Here is an 18,710-nt window from a genome sequence, read left to right on the forward strand (position 1 = left end):
AGTCACCCCAAAGTGCAAAATGTATATTTATTAGATTTTTTTTTTGTATTGATCTTGACAAGAAGTTTTCATTTCTAAAAGTATTTATTTTTAAATGTGAAGTTTGCTAATAAAACTCACACAAAGTGATGCTGCGTTACAATGATTGAGTGACAGATTTGTCAGCTGAAAGAACAAACACACATAGACAATATGTTATTAAGCATGCCACCTGGAAACGCGGGGTGAATACTGTCTTATAGCCTGGAGGAATGTGCAAATGTGTTTACTTATGAAGCTTGACAAGTTAGCAGTATAAAGGCCACTGAGCTCTACATTTGAAGAGTGCTGTGTTAAAAACATTCAGATGTGTTGACAGTGATAAGCTCCAGTTTTTTTGCTCGAATAATCTCTTAAAGCCTGACCCTGCCACTTCAGATTATAGTTTTCCTTTATGTTTTTTGAATGAGAGCTGCCTTGCACACCTTGCTATCGGTCTAGTGCAGCGCCATGGCTCTCTGCATCAGACGAGTCGTCAGAGGGGATCCCGGCTTCATGGCATCACGCTCCACCAGAAGACATCTGCAGGAATTGAGCACAGCACAAGACAGTACAAAGAGATGAACACAGATTGAGAGAGACAAGCCGAGAGGCTGACCTGATCAATAATGAAAGCTGAACATGCTGTTCAGACGGAGACGTCTGTTACATAACCGGAGCAAACACTCTATATGCATGCTGAATAACAGCAACTCAACAAGCAGAGTGGACAGCAGCCTCCAAAAGGCAACCAGATGATATCGTGATGAAATCCACAGCTTCAAATAGTGCAACATCGTCCTCGTTTCTCTCTTAATCTCTCAGCAGATTTCCACATTAAACATGGATGGAAGATTGAAGGGCAACGCTGAGTTTGGAAAAAAAGCCTGAAGCCTTCTGTTAGGCCTGAAATCCCTGTTGTGCATTACCTTCCCAGCTTCTTGTGGTGCTCATTCTCTGATTTCACGGCTGCATGAATAAGCAGTTGATTGAAGATGTCTCTCTGTAAACAACAATGGACAGAGCCGTTAGTAAACACAGACCTGCTGCAGCACTGTGTGGAGACTTTCTAACCTTTGGTGATAGACTGTATGTGCGAGGCTGCACCTCGGGGGAGCAGCCCTCTGAACACAGAGAACATAGATGTGCGAGGAGTCCATCAGCATCCATCACATGTTTCATTATTCATACGTTGGAGCACCGGGGCTCCACGTTCTCACATGTTTATGCTTTGAGAGGCTTTTCTCGCCTCTTCACCTCTGGCCTGTTTTATAACAGCAGGGATTTTCTGTTTTACTCAGGAACAAAGTTTGATCAATGCTCTCCAAAATAAAGAGAGAAGAGCCGCAAGGTTGTTCTCGTCTCAGCTGAGCAAAAAGAGAACGGCTGTTTGGTTTGGATGGGATTGTGTTTCCCCTGTTTTGTTTACTCTGAGTGAACCATTTCTGAGCAGCTCACCTGTGCATCACTGCCTCCTATTTTCACGATGTTGTAGCGCAACGGGTACAGCAGCTCCACAGCGCGACTGTAGTTGCCATGGTCGTACTCCACCATGGCCTGACACACGGGTATGCCGACGGTATTAGCCATCTGATGTTGTTGGTTAACTCCTGGCTCTCTGCGGGGAAATAAAGACATGAAGTGTTACATCTGGAAGGAATCAAAACGAGTGTCGAGAAGGAAACCACATAAACGACTTTACTGTCCATGCACATAGGACGATGAAATAATCTGTGCATCTCTGAAACTAAAGAATAACGTTCACCTCGTGGCCAGATGCAATCAGCCTAACACACATGCACATCTACAGAAACAATAGATTCAAAAGTATCAAGGAAACAAGTGCATTCAGTGCCGTCTTCATGTTGTAAATAAAATACAATCAATCAATCAAGTCATGCACACCAAGAGCCCAACACTCATGGGTTCAACATTTGATAATATGACAAAGTAGCATGCTCCTTTCACAGCTCAGTCTTACAAACTGTTTTCTGTCTTTCCTCGCTGGCTTTGAGTTGCTCTCTAACGCTAAAAGCTAAAGGTGATGTTTGTGAACGTAACTGTGCGCAGAGGGATCTTTGTCTTTTGGTGAAACTTTACTGAACACAGGCCTCTACTCTGTAACGATCCTTTACAAGCCTATAAGTTTTGGTTTACACCACATATCAACACACCATTTCTCTCTGCACATAAGAAACATTTTAGTCTTAATCTCCTGAATATCTCAAGAGTAACCGGTTTAAACAAAGAAATGATATATTATTCAAATTAAATACAGATTTCAACTCATTTTCTCAGAGTTGACAGTTAAAGATCTGTTTAGTGAGTCTCTATAGGCATGTTATAGCAGAGTAAATATTATTGCATCTGAAAGAATACAAGCGCCTGAAATTAGTTTTACTCTGGAGCAGTGGTACTCAGACTTGTTAGACTTAAGAGCCACATTGACCAAAAAATATTTCTGCAAGAGCCACAATCAAAAAACCTCTTTCTTTCCTAACATATGTGTGGGGAACACAGTGACATGACATGTAAAGAATCATTTCTGCTGACAATGTTTCCCTTTTTTTAATAATTACTTTGGATTTTCTTTTTCCAAGTAGGACCTAAAAGAGCCACAACTAGTCCCAAATGAGCCACATGTGGCTCGAGAGCCTCAGGTTGAGTATCACTGCTCTGGATGATATCTGGATATATGATATATATGGAGCCAGTTGAGGTGGTTTGGGCATCTGATCAGGATACCTCCTGGACGCCACCCATTGGAGGTTTTCCTGGCATGCCCAACTGGGAGGAGACCTCGGGGGAAGACCCAGAGTTCCCTGGAGGGATTATATATCCCAGCTAGCCTGGGAACATTTGGGATCCCCCAGGAGGAGCTTGAAAACATTACTGGGGATAAAGTAGTCTGGGTTGACTTACTGCGCCTGCTGCCACCGCCACCCGACCTCGGATAAGCGGAGGAAAATGGATCGATGGATGGAAATATTTGAGCACTTGTGACCCATTTTGTATTAAAGAGGTGCAAGAAAGGAAGAAAAGCAAACGTTGAATATTTATTAATCCATCATTATTATTTGGAAATAATAATTCAACAGTAGCTGACCCTGAAAAATCCAATATATAATTCCTTTTAATTAGAAGGATTTTATAAAAGCTGTTCAAACTTTAACTGATCAAGGAGGAGACTCCAGACAAAAGCTGACAGAAAACTTCAACAATATAAAACAAACATGAATGATGCCAACATGACCATGCAGTGTCTGTGCTGTCCGAGTCTTCGTCTTTTAGATTTTTAGGTATATTTATGTGTCTTTACATATTTTCCTGTCTGTCAGACTGCTTGGAGCAGGGAGAACAGCATTTCATCTTTTTCATGTCTGCAGAAAAATGAGAAAAATAACAAATAAATGGAATCCTGAAACATGTTGTTACAATAATTATAAACACATTAATGTCTGCAGGATTTCACAACAGCCCAATCTGTGTGACTCTGTCTCGTTTGTCTTTCCCACACCTCGTCTAGTCTGCTAAACATCTTTATTCTTCACAGAGTACCCGGCATGTATAATGTATTCACTGTGTAAATCTGTAAACAACTAAATAGAATATAAATATTCACACAAACAGCTCGAGGTCCGTTCCTCTTGGTGAAGGTATTGGAGCATTATTAAAGCTGAACTATGAAATGCTGTAACATCTGAGAATGATGCATGTTGCTGTAATGTTGATGTTAAATATCACGAGGAGGAAATGTAGACTATGTGAAAAACCTCTTCAATCCTTCCAAGGCATAGAAAATAAACATGACACCGTGCTGTAAATGTCAGTGATGGAGCGGAGTAGCAGCAAACATGCCCACATGGACCGGCTGATGATTTCAAGGAGAGCGGTGCTGAATTTAAAGCAGCGGTTTGAAATGGCAGCTTAAATGGAGAGCGCAGGCTGTCTGTGGTCACACACCGCAGAGCTCCAGAGAGGCGGCAGCTGCTGCTACATCTGCTGCAGTGTGAAGACCTCGGTGTCTGAGACGGACCGCAGCTCTAGAATTCTGAATCCTCTCTCTATCAGGCCTTCTTCCCACGCTCAGTCGTGTTTGTGTCTCACTTTTACATAAGGCCTGTGAGGCTCTTGCGTAACGCTGGCAGAGGCGAGGTGTGCAGTGGAGTGGAGAAATGGTGGAGGAACTTACTTGGCCAATTCCTGGAGGCCCTCGAGCAGACGGCGAGAAGTCGCGCTCTCTTTGGCACCCAGCGACGCCATGAGGAAGTGGAAGTCGTTAAACAACGTCACATGGTCGTCGGTGTGAGGCTGCGTCACCTGGAGCAGCTCGCGCCAACGGTCCTTCACGCACACACCTGAAACATGACGCAACACAAACACACATATACTGCTTGAAGGCTGCAAAAAGTCCTTCAAATAATGAGAGCACATTGTTAGTGAACTAGTTTTCCCAGCATGCATAGTACCTTGAGTGTCGGATCAATGAGGTGTGATAACTGAGATTAGCTCGCTTCATTAACGCCCACACTTAAAACTAAACACTTGAATCACACACACAATGAATCCAGTTTCAGTCACAATTTATCCAATTAGTAACACGCTAACAAATGTTGCACCTTCAGGTTGAAATCACTTCCTGTTTCCCTAACACAGACAGTCGTTCCATTTCTTAGGCACAGTGTAAGATTAACCCTTTCATCCCCCTGGCTTACCCTCCATTTCCAGTCTGGAGAGCAATGAACAGGCATCGACGGTGTCCAACATGGATCCTGTGGCTTTACAGCGTCTGAATATCTGAAAGGAAAAGGACAGGGAGTTGATGTTCCATGTAACGGCCTTCATACAAAGACTTTTTAACGAGACATGTTCCTGTCTTGCTGGATTCTCCTGACATGAGCTCTGAAACATTAATGAAACTGGGCCTCACTTCATGTAAGAATGTCTGTTGTGTTCAAATGTATGGCGGGGGTAAGTAAAAGTATGAAACGTTAATGGAAGGTATAACACAGGGAAGGGCTTTCCTTTAAAGCCGTCTTTTCCTATTTTTAGAGAGAATGAAATAGTCATCAGCTCTGGCAGCTGACACTGATCTGAGTCCTGACATGGATTTGACTTCCATTTGCAGGCACTTGCCTTCTTGACTCAAACACGGCACAACATATTGCTTTTAGTCTGCGTCCCCTGTGTACCGGCCCATGAAGGACTCTGTGTGTGTGTGTGTGTGTGTGTGTGTGGAGACAGATAAACATCAAAGTTTTGACTCAAACCTCTTACCACAAACATACCTGAGAATCGTATATATCCAGAGCGGCTTCGTATTGCTCCTGTGTGGGGGGGGGGGGGGGGGGGGGAGAGGTGAGGGGGATGAATTTAAATAACTTCACACTTAAGACTTTAGGGAGGTTGATAGATTGTGTTGCACAGATTGCGAACACAAATTAATCTTGCAACATAATCAAGCCCAGACTTCAGATTACCCCGGGGAGAGGATATGATAAATACAAATTCCACAACAGTCCCACTGCAAACTATTCGCCTGACTGAGAAAACTCATTAGCGTCCTTACCTTCTCGATGAAGTACAGCGCCCAGTGCCAATAATTGTGACTGGCCAGCATGTCAGATTTCTGGAAGTTAACAATAAATATTTGATGTTTTTGTTTCCGAGCTCTATTCTAAAATTGTCATGTCACTCGGTGGACTCTCGTGTACAAACTGAACACGGTTGCTGAGATGAGATTTTGGAGAAACACACAGTGCTAAGGAACAGCCAAAGTTTTGTACCTGCCAGTCTTTCTCTCTGCTCTCCATGAACTTCAGGCCTTTCTCCACCTCGGCTCTCATCTCATAAACGTGTGCTACAGAGTGCACGGACCAGGCGTCTTCTGGAGTCAGAGCGAGACCCTGCACGGGAAAGTTTCACACTTTGAAGAGCAACACAGCGTTCCCCTTTGTTCTACAGGAGACACTTTAAAACATGTGTGATGTTACAATGTTGGATGTCCATACTGCACGTGGATCAACGTTTCATATCATGAGGTAAACATATGTGGCAGTAATCCCAGGATCAGTCTGCTCTGCAAACCAAGCAAGTCCTTTCACAGATATCTTTTACATAGGCTCTCAGCTCCAAGCATGAGTACTGCATTCTGCCCCAATAGAAGGCTTACAGAGCTGGCCAATCAGAAGAAAGTGGGCAATTTGGTAGGGGGGGTCTTAATGAGACAGAGGCATGAATAGAGAGCTGAAAATCCTGCAAAGTGACTCTATAAATAAAGTATCTAAAGGTTCCACAGAGTGATATGATGAAAAGTGAAAATTTGTAAAATTCACTTTTAAAGGAGTAATATGTAACTCTAACACCTAGTGTTTAAATTTGATACTGCAGTCCAAATTCAAAACATTAGAGAGCTGTCTCCCCCCCGCCCCCTCCTCTCTAGAGTTGATGCTCACACAGGTCACCATGTGGTGGACACTGAAGCTTCAGTGTTTATCCAGCTCTGCATCAGTCTGTAAACATTTCTGTGTTCTAACCTCTCTCCATTTTTCAAAAGCATCTCCAATATTGATCCTAGGCCGCCTGTTTGGAGGACTACAGCCTCCATACATGGGGCGCGCACACCAACCACTGCGCCACCAGTGCCCCAGGACCTGCATTTTTATTGCCATGGTATCAGAGGTCTTGCTATCATTCCATTGTTATTAGAATTATATCAAAGCGTGGTAAAGTGACAACCCTGAAAACAGACGCAGTGAGTCTCTGCACTTCACTGCAGCAGAGTCCAATCACAGCTCAGAAATAATGCGGCGCTGGATCCTTCAGAAACTATCTGTGGGTTTATGTCTGATGTGTTTTTCAAGTGACCCTCATCTCTCAAACACTTTGTAGGCATTACTCATTCAGCACAGAGGAGCCGTGCTGCTGAGCTCAGGGAGAGCTGCTTGTTATTAGCATTTGACTGCAAATTACTTGGCGAATTGAACTGACACAATCAGCGCAGGCACAGACAGTCTGGACCACACGGCTTCAATAATGACAACAGAGTGGAAGAAAGACTGTAATGGAGAATCAAAAAAAAACAAAAGAACTCACCTCCATGGCTACTTTCTCAGCCTGGTCATACGCTTTAGTTTCCAGCAGACCAAATGAGTACATTCCTTTCAGATAGCTGGGGGCCAAAAAAAACACACACACACAAACAAAACTCTTATCACAAAACACAGCGTGGAAATAAATTAAACTCAAACACATTCTGTTTATTTGAGATGATTAAAAGCAGACACGAGTGTTGTGCCTCCAGCATTAACAGCTCAGGGACATTAAGTGCTTTAATGTGACCTCGTCAACATCGACACACAGCAGAGTCAAACTTTTATAAAGTCCACAAGCTGAATCAAAGTGGTGGTGACTGCCTTTACATTATGGCTGTGTGGGGATGTGTCCCTGTGCTAATGCTGTGAGAGTATACGGAGGAGTTGTTTCAGTAACACGGACAAAGGGTTAAAAGACACATGATGTAGAGGAGGCATGAAAGGAAGGAACCACTGAGTCATCTCCATACTTTGGCTATGTGTCGCTGAAAGGAAGATGTGCAAGAGAGCAATAATTGAGTCCCTTTGAGGTTATCAGGATGTGTGATTGCAGAGTGAAGCACAGAATATCAACTGTATGATTGCAGCCAAGAGTCTCTATTGAAACTCTCTCTACACAAAAAATCGACTTCCTACAACGAGCGTCTAAACGATCATGAAGGGAATCAACGAGGTCATCAGTGTGATCTACACCGTCTTCTTCTGTGAACTTGAGGATCCTTTTTACAAACTGAAGACTTTCAGGTTTTTTTTTTGCTAACCTGAAACAAAAATATGATCAATACATCAGGAGGTAATGCACTTTCCTGTGCTTTCTTTAAATTTGCCTGATAATATTAGCTACTTCTGAAAGCATCTAGAGAATTTCAGGAGGACTGGGGGGAGGGTCTCCTGAGGCAAGACAAGACGTAAAAAGAACGACAGAGAAGACAAGGACAAAGCAAGAGAGTCTGCTATACGAAGCTATTAAAATACTTGCCTTTATATCGCTGCTTTGAGTAGTTGGACATGTTCACAATATGAACAAAGGAGCGATGGGAACATACCGGAGAAGAGGAAACATCATGCAGCAGTTTGATAACATGCTAGGAGATCGTAGAGGTGGCGTGCAGACAGTCTATGGTCGTGCAGCGATCACAGGATATAAACATCACCACCCCCTCACACTCGCTCCAGGTCAATTCTCCTGATTATATCCTGCTGTGTTCTCACATCAGCTCACTCTGACTTTCTGCAGAATAAATACGAGGAGGCTGGAGGAGACACTACGGGTGAAGTCAGAGTGAAACATGTGGTGGTTTTCTTTCACACTTCAGGAGTTTTGTGTGGGTGTGAAAAGACTACATGACTGCAAATATGTTTGCAGTTAAAGTCAGTTAGTAAAAAAAGCATTGAGAAATCAACCAAACAAATGAAATACAGACTTTGTCATGAGCTGATGTAATCAACAATGTTTGTTCTAAAGTGTTCTCTTTTAAACCCTGAACTTGTATTCTCATGTATTGTATAAATCTTCTGTCTGCACAACACATTGAGCGTCCTCACTCATGCACGACCTGCCCCGACCTCCACCTCAGCAGCGAGCAAGTGTGGACAACAGGAACGAGAGGAATACAAAGGAGAAATCTTTCCTGCATTTTATCCCATCTCCTCTAACCCATTTTTCTTAACGATGAGTAAGGTCTTCTACCTGCTCTTTTGTAAAGCATCTCGAGGTAACACTTGTTATGAATTGGCGCTTTACAAATAATTGTTTGGCCTTTCCTAGGTACCAATAAAGAAACCCTGAACCTTGAATTGCAGCATTTATAACGCAACATTAGCATGGATTTGGAATTGCACATGGGTCCACCACCTGATTTTAAATTGATTAAATCTCTCCTCTCATTTTTTTGAGCAACTCCTGTTGCAAACATCTGGCTCTTCAACTCTCTAAAGAGCTCCACTTTGTTTTCAAGGTAGTTACTAACTGAACCTGTCCGTCACTCGTTCAGAGGCATCTCCTCATGCAGTATTTACACTTCAAAGATGTGATCGATCGTCTTTAATCTCTTTTTATATGAAGAGAAGGATTACTATTTCCCATTGATGTCTAACACTCTGACCAGCTACACATAAGCTCATTATGATTACATGAACATTATGAAAAGGGATTAAAGCACAGCAGAGCGGGGTGGCTGGTTTGTTTAATTCTTGTAATTTGATCGCTTCAGTTAAATATCCACAACAATAGATCAGCTGTTTGTAGCTGCTAGCTAAGTAGCGTAGTTTACATGAGAGGCTAACTTCAGCCACTATCCACACTCATTCTTCACAGAGCATTTTTCATAAGATGAAGCACCACAATCGATGAAGTGAACAGTGGACTGAGGAAATGAAGGTGAATGAGAGACAAGAGAAGAAGGGCTTCAAAAGAACCGGTGGTGAGAATGAGCAAGAGAGCGAAGAGGGAAAAAATAAAAACCTGCAGAGAGAAGGAGATGAAACCAGGAAGAGGAGGAGAGATGAGGAGGGGGGTGAGAATGAAGTGAAGAGCAGAAGATGAGGGAAGGTGACAGGAGGAACATTGTTGACAAGGAGCCAAGTGGAGAGGAGAGGAGAGGAGGGGAGAGGAGAGGAGAAGAGAAGAGAGGAGAAGAGAAGAGAAAAGGAGAGGAGAAGAGAAAAGAGGAGCAGAGAGGAGAAGAGAGGAGAAGAGAAGAGAAAAGAAGAGCAGAGGAGAAGAGAAGAGAAAAGAAGAGCAGAGGAGAAGAGAAGAGAGAAGAGAAGAGAAAAGAAGAGAGGAGAAGAGAGTAGCAGAGAGGAGAAGAGAAGAGAGGAGAAGAGAAGAGAGGAGCAGAGAGGAGAAGAGAGGAGAAGAGAAGAGAAAAGAGGAGAAGAGAGGAGCAGAGGAGAAGAGAAGAGAGGAGAAGAGAAGAGAAAAGAAGAGCAGAGAGGAGAGGAGAAGAGAAGAGAAAAGAGGAGCAGAGAGGAGAAGAGAGGAGCAGAGAAGAGAGAAGAGAAGAGAAAAAGAGAGGAGAAGAGAGGATAAGAGAAGAGAAGAGAAAAGAGGAGCAGAGAAGAGAGGAGAAGAGAGGAGAAGAGAGGAGAAGAGAGTAGCAGAGAGAAGAGAAGAGAGGATAAGAGAAGAGAAGAGAAAAGAAGAGAAGAGAGGATAAGAGAAGAGAAGAGAAAAGAGGAGCAGAGAAGAGAAGAGAGGAGAAGAGAGTAGCAGAGAGGAGAAGAGAAGAGAAAAGAGGAGCAGAGAGGAGAAGAGAAGAGAAAAGAGGAGCAGAGAGAGAAGAGAAGAGAAAAGAGGAGCAGAGAGAAGAGAGGAGCAGAGAGGAGAAGAGAGGAGCAGAGAGGAGAAGAGAAGAGAAGAGAAAAGAGGAGCAGAGAGGAGAAGAGAAGAGAGGATAAGAGAAGAGAAGAGAAAAGAGGAGCAGAGAAAAGAGAGGAGCAGAGAGGAGAAGAGAGGAGCAGAGAGGAGAAGAGAAGAGAAAAGAGGAGCAGAGAGGAGAAGAGAGGAGAAGAGAGGAGAAGAGAGTAGCGAGAAGGAAGAAAAGGAGGGAACAGGAAGATTGGAGAGAGCAGGTGAGGAGGGAGAAGGAGAAGAGATGAAAATATGTAAAGCAGAAAGCAGAGGAGATTTTCAAATACCATCCAATGTGTTGTTTTAAAGGTACCGAAGTATCAAACATTTGTCAACCTTAACGCTGTGTTCTGTACCTGAACAAAGGCTGCTGTGGTTTCCAGTAGGGCAGCACTCTGGCCACAGAGTCCCTCAAACTGTTTTGGGCTCCGATGTAGAAGTAAGAGTCATGGGAGAACTTCAGAGCCAGCATGTCAGTGGGGTGATCCACCAGAATGTCTTCCCATACATCGCAGGCCCTGGAAAAACTTCTGCAAGAGACGAGAGACACAGATGTTTGAAGCAGACTGAATGTACTCAACCATCAGAATCATGAAGACATCAATATGTGCTTAAAGGAGGGAATTAGAGGCACTTAAACATCACAAGGATCATCCAAAATCTAGAAAAGAAACGTCTTCTCAAGAACACCACAGTAAACTGGAACATACCATGAATTAAAAAAATAAACTGCAGATTAAATAGAAAGATTAATTGCGAGCCTGTAACTGAAACCTATGAAGGAGTCTTTTGCACACTGTGGATCTGAGACACTCGACTACTTCACAGCGGGAGAGACTAAACAAGGAGCGGAGGGGGTGAATGAATCTAGTCTGAAAGATAAAACACATTCTTGTAGCTTTCTAAACAAGCGTCATTGTTTCAGAGGAGAACTGTTTCTTCATCACGGGGGTAAACTGATCTCGTCTCTGTTGGGACCTAATCCTGACTGACTGCTCTGCTGCTCGCACTTCAAAACACGCAGAGCTAAATCAGAGGAAACGTGGGAAGATTTGTGGATCAGAAAATCTCTCTGCGTAAATCAACCAGGCTTAAATCTGTGTTAACGGCTATATTTCATATCACAGTCAATGAGATTATAATATTCAATACATGATGATGATGATGGCAGAAGATTATGTTGTGAGAAAAATGCCGCTTCATGCCAGTTTTCTAATCTCATCAGGTCGGGTGCGATGGTGGCAGCTGCACTCGCAGTAAAGACGGCGCGCTTGTGTCAGCATTTTATTCTGGTGTACGGGTCGCAGACAGCTTTTTAGATGAAAAAAGAAGTATTAAAATTGCGTCCTATACACAGGATTTGTGGGTTGTTGATTTTGAAATAAGTCCCGCCTCTTACAAAGTCAAAGCCAATCATTATCGACAATTTTTGGGTGGCCAATCAAATGATAGGGGGGACCTTGGTGACCCATCTGGAGCCGCCCTTGAATTTTTCCTGGACAGCTTTAGACTAATGGTGCATTCATGTGCTGAAGGACACATGGGAAAAATTGGTTTCCTAATTGTAAAATGCACATGAACGCCTGCTCAAGTCAGAGCAACAACTCGGACATTAGGAATTAGGAGCCCGACTTCCCAACTAGACATCACAATCGTCATCACATGGGGGGGGTAAAAAATGTTTTGTCAATGTCAAGAGAAGTATTGCAAATCAACTTTTAGCTCAAACTTAACTTGTAACAGAGACATTCCACACATCTTAAGTGTACACACGCTGTTTTTTTGCTGATGGTGCGTCCTCAATTTCTAAATCTTGCTCTGCAGCTGCCGACCGCCTCTGCTCCACAGCTGCTGATCCTCATGATATTATTGAGATTCATTTTTCAGAGTACCGATGTGAATCTTGATATCTTTGATTTTACGATTCATCTTTACATCCCTAACCGATATAAGTCCTGGATCGGCCAGGTGTTTTTTTTCTGCAGTCCTGATTGTAAAACCGAAAAAAGTCACAAATGATTACAAATCAAAAAAACAATCTTGGATGAACGATACGGACAGAAGGCAGCGTGACTTAGGGTGTTTTCGGCTACGCTCTGCTCCGATGGTGACTGGCAGTGAAGTCTGCTAAACCACTCCGGACTATATAGAGGAAACTTTATGTTACGACCTGCTCTGCTGCAGTCCTCTGTGATTGACTGATCAGCTGACAGCGCTGTCACTCGCCCGGCAGGAGAGAGACTCAGTGGTACGCTGGGATTTTATAACTCAAACAGAGCAGGACACGTACTCCTTTTACTCCGGCTGTGTGGAAATCTGGTGTTTCCACTAACGCATGAGTCACAGGAAAACATTATCACCATCAAACAGAACAGACGGTTGGTTTGTTGCTGATTTTAAATAAAATTGAAGAACTGTCTGGAAAGGATGGTGTTGGCTGCTTTTTTAAAAAGATGATGTTTTGACGGAAATGGACGATGGCATCATCAAAGAGCCGGACCAGATGGAGGAGCAGAGCTAGCTAAGCTTCTCCCTTTTTTTATACAATAAGGATGAAAAAAAATACTTCAAATAACTTGCAACAGAAAACAGAAAAACACACAATATCTCTAAAGGGGCTTATTCTTTTTTTTGCAGAGATGAAGCATCGTCTTCCAGTCACTTCAGACATGTAAATGATTGACAGGTGTCATGGCTCCCTCCCCCTTCATGTGCTGATCATTTAGGCTTCAATCAGCCCGCCGACTTTTGCCCAATGACACAACTGGAGCACAACCTGAACAGATGATAAGATACTAACTTAGCATTTCTTAACTTTGGAAATGATGTACTTTTACTAAACAAGTAAGATAGATGATTTCTTAGGTTAAAATTACTGCAACTGCAATAATAATTCTGTTATGTGTTAGCATCAAGCTAACACGCTAGGATGGACATCCCTGGTCCATTAGTGAGTCATTGCACCCTTCCCTGGTGAATAATGCACCTGCTGCCACTGCAAGTAGTAGCACCGATCTGCCATGATGCAATCCTGGAACCCGTCAGCGGATTGGCGGACTGAGAATTCTTGAGCGGCGGGGGTGAAAAAGGGCGCCTGCTCTATGCGGTGGGGCACCAGCACACAAAAAGAGCATACCACTTTTTGTCCACTGAGCACCCTGGTAGGAAGGACAGATTTGGTTGGAGGAAATGATGAATAAGTCCCACCAGAAGGAGGAGAACATGATGATATTGAAGTCTATTTAAGATGAGGTGTTTTGTGTTTTTCAGTTCGGGACTCTGTAGAACTCTGTTTTAGTTTGAAATCAATACATTTAACGCCCACTGGACTTTAAAAATGTATCTTCCTTACATGCACTCTGTGAGTAGTTACACACATTAAGATTTTTTTCTCATAGTCCACTGCACAGCTCCTACATTGCACCTTATGTTAATTTTGTGTTTTCTATCTTTATTTTTTACATTTTATATTTTTTAATTCTATTTTATATATTGTAATATCTTCTTATACTGTATATTTAAGTTGTTGCTAGTTCTGTGTTGTTTCCTTGTTAATTGTTTAGCACCAATACACCAGGTCACATTCCTTGTATGTGTAAATGTACTTAAACCTTTCCCTGCATCGAAGAAGGTGGTCTCCGAGAAATAATTTGATTCACTACACTCCCAGAGGATATGTATGACATTGTCAGAGCATAAATAGCTGATACGTTCAGAGATTGGTTTAGGCGGCTTTGGCTCAGAGGTAGAGTCGGCCGTCTCTCATCGGGGAGGTTGTGTATTGAATCCTGCAGTCACGTGTTAAACAGTCCTTGGGCAAGACACCAAACCCTACATCACTCCTGCTGCATAACCAGCAGCATGTGAATGGTAGAGTCCTGATGGGAAGTGGGTTATGCAGGAGCGGAGCCTCTGCCATCAGTGTGTGAATGTGGCTAGACTAGAAAAGCACTTTTTTTTTTTTTTTAGACATCTTGTTACAACGATTCAGAACATTTCAGTACTTGGACCTGAGAAAAACCTAGAAAAAAAAGTCTTCTTCATGCCCCCTCCTCTGAACCTGCCCTCCCGTAGAGACTTACCCGCGTGAGAAGAGCTCCATGGCCTTGACATGAAGCCTCTCTCTTGGAGAGATGTCCTGGCTGTTTGCCAGCTCCACCGTGCGCTTCACATCGCCGGCCAGACTCTTGTTCAAACGGATGGAGCTTCCTGTTCCTGCCAGCTCCAGCCCCGTGCTGATCACATGACCCATAACTACAGGCAAAACAGATCACACGGGTACTTCTTTATTGACTCTTTTACAACACAACAACAAATTAAACTCAGTTGGACTTTGGTCTTTTCTTTTGATGCACCGGCAGATATGCAAAGAGGACGATTTTAACTCTCTCTACTGTTGAAGCCCAGCCTCACACACTCTGTTCATGTTTAAAAAAAAAGAGAAGAGATTTAAGGCTTTCATCCTCCCTAAGTACCCTCAGGATAGAGTGAGTTTGTTTGCATTTCATTCAGCTAAATCTGGATGTTTATTCCAGTCATTAATTATACTTTATGATAAAAACCTCTTTTGTTTCTGTCAAGGATGACAAGTTTAAAGATGGTGAATGTTTGAGTTATACATTCAGATCGGATGTATTCATCGTGTGTGATTCATGTTAGGAAAGAAATTTGAAACCTGTAAAAGCTAAATGTGTGTTTTTCTTACATAACCACCACAACATAAACAGAATTTGAATGGCCTGGTCTTGATTATTTAAGCAGCTTACATGTTCCCAGGAGCTTCAGAAAGTGTTGAACCTGGGACAGAAGCTTTAAACATGGACGTGACCAATAACATTAACCACGCCACGGTTGCATTCACTGCAAGTCCTTCCAGCATGCAAATCATTCGAGATAGCACGCAAAATACCTCAAACATTGAACCGTGTCACCTGAATGGATTACAGTCACACAGTTTTACTGGATGTTATCAATTACAGCTGCTCTTTATGTGTTTATGTCTTATAACATTCAAGATTCCTGCCTTTGGAAAGTGGAGCTGGTTGTTAAGTTGAGCGGGATCTCTCCCTCTGTTGACATTAAGGAAACATGCTATGAAATGAAATGATAAAGGTACCTTACTATATGATCAGACATTAAGGAAACATGCTGTGTTGAAGTGCTGGCTTCTCTGACAACAATGCAGCAGCCAGTATGTCCTCCTTCTAACTTTAGATTCTGGTCCTGAATGCTCTGGATTTGTTTGGACCAGAGAAGGTAGGTGTTTTTTTTAGGCACCTCACACGGCCGTTTTGGACGCCCCTCAGTTTACCAGATATGAGAGCAGTTATCAGGTCAAACCAACAGGTGTTGCAGCGATGGAAGCGGGCAAGAGAAGTGGTTCAGATAGAAGTGATTGTACCCGACCTAAAAAGCCTCTGCATGTTTCTAACAAGCTCCACGAGCAGAAACGTGCTCAAACTAGGATCAATATTGGAGATGCTTTTGAAAAATGGAGAGAGGTTAGAACACAGAAAGGTTTACAGACCGATGCAGAGCTGGATAAACACTGAAGCTTCAGTGTCCACAACATGGTGACCTGAGTGAGCATGGACTCTAGAGAGGAGGGGGCATGGAGGGAGACAGCTCTCTACAATGTTTTGAATTTAGACTGCAGTACCCATTTTAAACACTAGGTGTCAGAGTTACATACTGCTCCTTTAACTCTGCTTCCTCTGATCCAGCTCTTATTGTCTCTTTTAGGACATAACTGGTTAACAGCAATGTGCAAAAGCCACATTCCACTACTAAACTACTGTAAAGTTTTAGCTAAGTTTTAATGAACATCTATATCTATGACTCAGCCTCTCAGCCTCAACCAGAAAAATATGGTAAATATGCAGGAAAAATATTGTATGATGATGTATTTAGTGTGACCTCCCTTAGCACTTAGCACACATCTTGAATTCTTTTGAAGAGGCTGTGTTGAAGTTTTCTTAAGAAACCTCTTGTGTTTATTACACCAGGCTTCTTTCAGCACATCCTCTGAAGGTTTAGGCTCTTTTATTTAGTTCTTTATCAAGGTGATCATATAATGTCTCTTTAATATTCAGGTCTGGTCTTTGAGGAGGCCACTCAATGATCATCAGTGTTTAATCAGCTGGATAGGATTTCACAGCGTTAGAAGTCACAATCGAGCTCTTTTTCAAAAGGGGTGGCATGATGATATACAATTACTCTACTCTAACAACGACTCTACTGTTGGCCGTTAGACTTTCGGACTTTCGGAGAATACTGTAGTTTACAAGCGTATATAAATGGACTCACCAAAGTTAGGGTCAGCTGCCAGCAGAGCAGAAATGCTTCCTTCAATTCCTCCCAGGGTTTCATCATTCTGCCATTTTACATACTAAGAGCCAAATAAAAATTTATATGCTGTGAAAATGCATTTCTTTTCCCCACTTGCAGTTGTCTGCAGTCATAACAGTGTGTGACTAAAATACCTGAGTGAGAACAGCGTCGTAGAGTTTGCATGCCTCATTACTGCTGGTGGACAGAGGGAGACCCTGTGCCCTCCAGGCCTGCAGGAAAAAACAGAACTCACGAGTCAAATACAAATACAGTAAAAACTTATTGAAAGCTGCAGTGAGGAACTTTTAGGCTGGGTTGATTTTGGAATCCTTTGTCGACAAAGCGGGACAATTTATCTCTTAATTGTAAGATAAGATAAACCTTTATTTATCACACAATGGACAAATTTACAATGCAGCAAAGAGCAAAGAGCAAAGAGCAAGAATTGTCATAGAAGAGCACCCAGTGCACAATTAAATATAAGATAAAAAATTTAGACAAACTGTCTTTCACTCATTATTTCTTCTATTTTGAATTTCTAATGCTGAACTCACAATGAATCTTTGGCATGGAAACATGTGCAATGGCCTCAAAGGACACCTACCCCGGGGCAGGGTGACAAAATGACCCTTTAGAAATAATCACTCTTCCCACTGATGGTCTCTTCTGCTAGTGTAGGTCATAAAGGGGCAGCAGTATTTGAGTCTATTTCATAACTAGGCTATTTAGAAATTCCTCACATGAGCTGGGAGCTTGTTAACTCAGAGAACAAAGTCTGTGGAAACTTCAGCTCAACTTCATGTGGAAATTCATCTCAATGATTGAAACATTTTTATTTTACAAATCACAAAGAAGAAAACTGCATGGTCTGGTGTTACGGTTTAAATGGTTACCGTGTGAACTGGAGACTTCCTGGTTGTCATAGTTACAACATATTTCGAAGACAGAAAGTTTCACAACTAGTGTCGCTATGTTTAATTATTCGATAGACGTGTGTGATTAGTATTTTTGACATTTTAATTAAAAATGTGTTGTGACTACAAAAGAGCTGCAAGTCACCATTTAACACGGTCACTCTTTACACCGTGACACCGGTAACAGATGTCCCCAAACAGGACTCAAGATAACCACCGCACAGATAACTTTTCTTTCTCACATGTTTATCTGCTGCACAACATCATAATGTTGCATTTTAAGTGAACTATGACTGCAGTGTATTCCAGTCCATGCCAGACTAGTCCTACATGCACCCTGTCAGACTCACCAAACTCTTATATAATCCTAACATATCGAAGAAGAGAAAAGAGTTTCCTTCTTCATGCGAATCTGTCAAATTTTGCAACTATTCACGATGCAGTTGAGAAAAACACGAAACACAAACCTCACAGTCTTTGAAGCTTGAAGCATTCATGTTGTCGACGTCGCCTTGTTTGCGTTTACTTTTGCACAACTTTCCCCCAGGCTGCGTGAACCTGCGTGATATGACCTAAAGCCACTGCAGCTGCGCCATCTGATAGGGAGAAGAAAACAAGAGGGGAAAACCGGAAGAAACTTTGATTTACTTACTTCACTTTCAAAATAATTGCATGACAAAGTGCATGACTTTTTATGTATATATATTTTTTTATATAGGTTAAACTTAAAAAAAAATAGAGAGTACAGTCTAGACCTGCTCTTTTTGTAAAGTGTCTAGAGGTAACACTTGTTATGGATTTGTGCTATTAAAAAAAGATTGATTCATTGACCAGCAAAGAAATAAAACAAATTGTGACATTTCCTATCAGGAGATTTAATGATGACTTATGATGAGCATTTATTTGGATAGGACATAGAGTAGGAAAATAGAAGAGAGAGCGGGGAATAACATTTGAGAAGGAGCCACAGGTCGGACTTGAACCCGGGACGACCGTATGGAG

General features: G+C 42.4%; 1 protein-coding gene across 1 annotated transcript; it reads right to left on the reverse strand.

Moving 5' to 3' along the window:
* Window positions 1-65: 65 nt before the first annotated feature.
* On the reverse strand, window positions 66-18,329 carry ttc38 (tetratricopeptide repeat domain 38). Its single transcript, XM_061036753.1, has 14 exons — window positions 18,176-18,329; window positions 16,947-17,024; window positions 16,771-16,852; window positions 14,547-14,718; window positions 10,821-10,994; window positions 7,114-7,189; window positions 5,805-5,924; window positions 5,588-5,647; window positions 5,307-5,345; window positions 4,734-4,815; window positions 4,211-4,376; window positions 1,477-1,636; window positions 948-1,021; window positions 66-561 (listed from the first exon to the last, which is right to left on the reverse strand). The coding sequence occupies exons 1-14, from the start codon at window positions 18,203-18,205 to the stop codon at window positions 477-479; spliced, it is 1,398 nt and encodes a 465-aa protein (XP_060892736.1). The 5' UTR covers window positions 18,206-18,329; the 3' UTR covers window positions 66-476.
* Window positions 18,330-18,710: the final 381 nt, after the last annotated feature.

The sequence above is a fragment of the Labrus mixtus genome, chromosome 4 (assembly GCF_963584025.1).
Source record: "Labrus mixtus chromosome 4, fLabMix1.1, whole genome shotgun sequence".
NCBI classification, from domain to species: domain Eukaryota; kingdom Metazoa; phylum Chordata; class Actinopteri; order Labriformes; family Labridae; genus Labrus; species Labrus mixtus.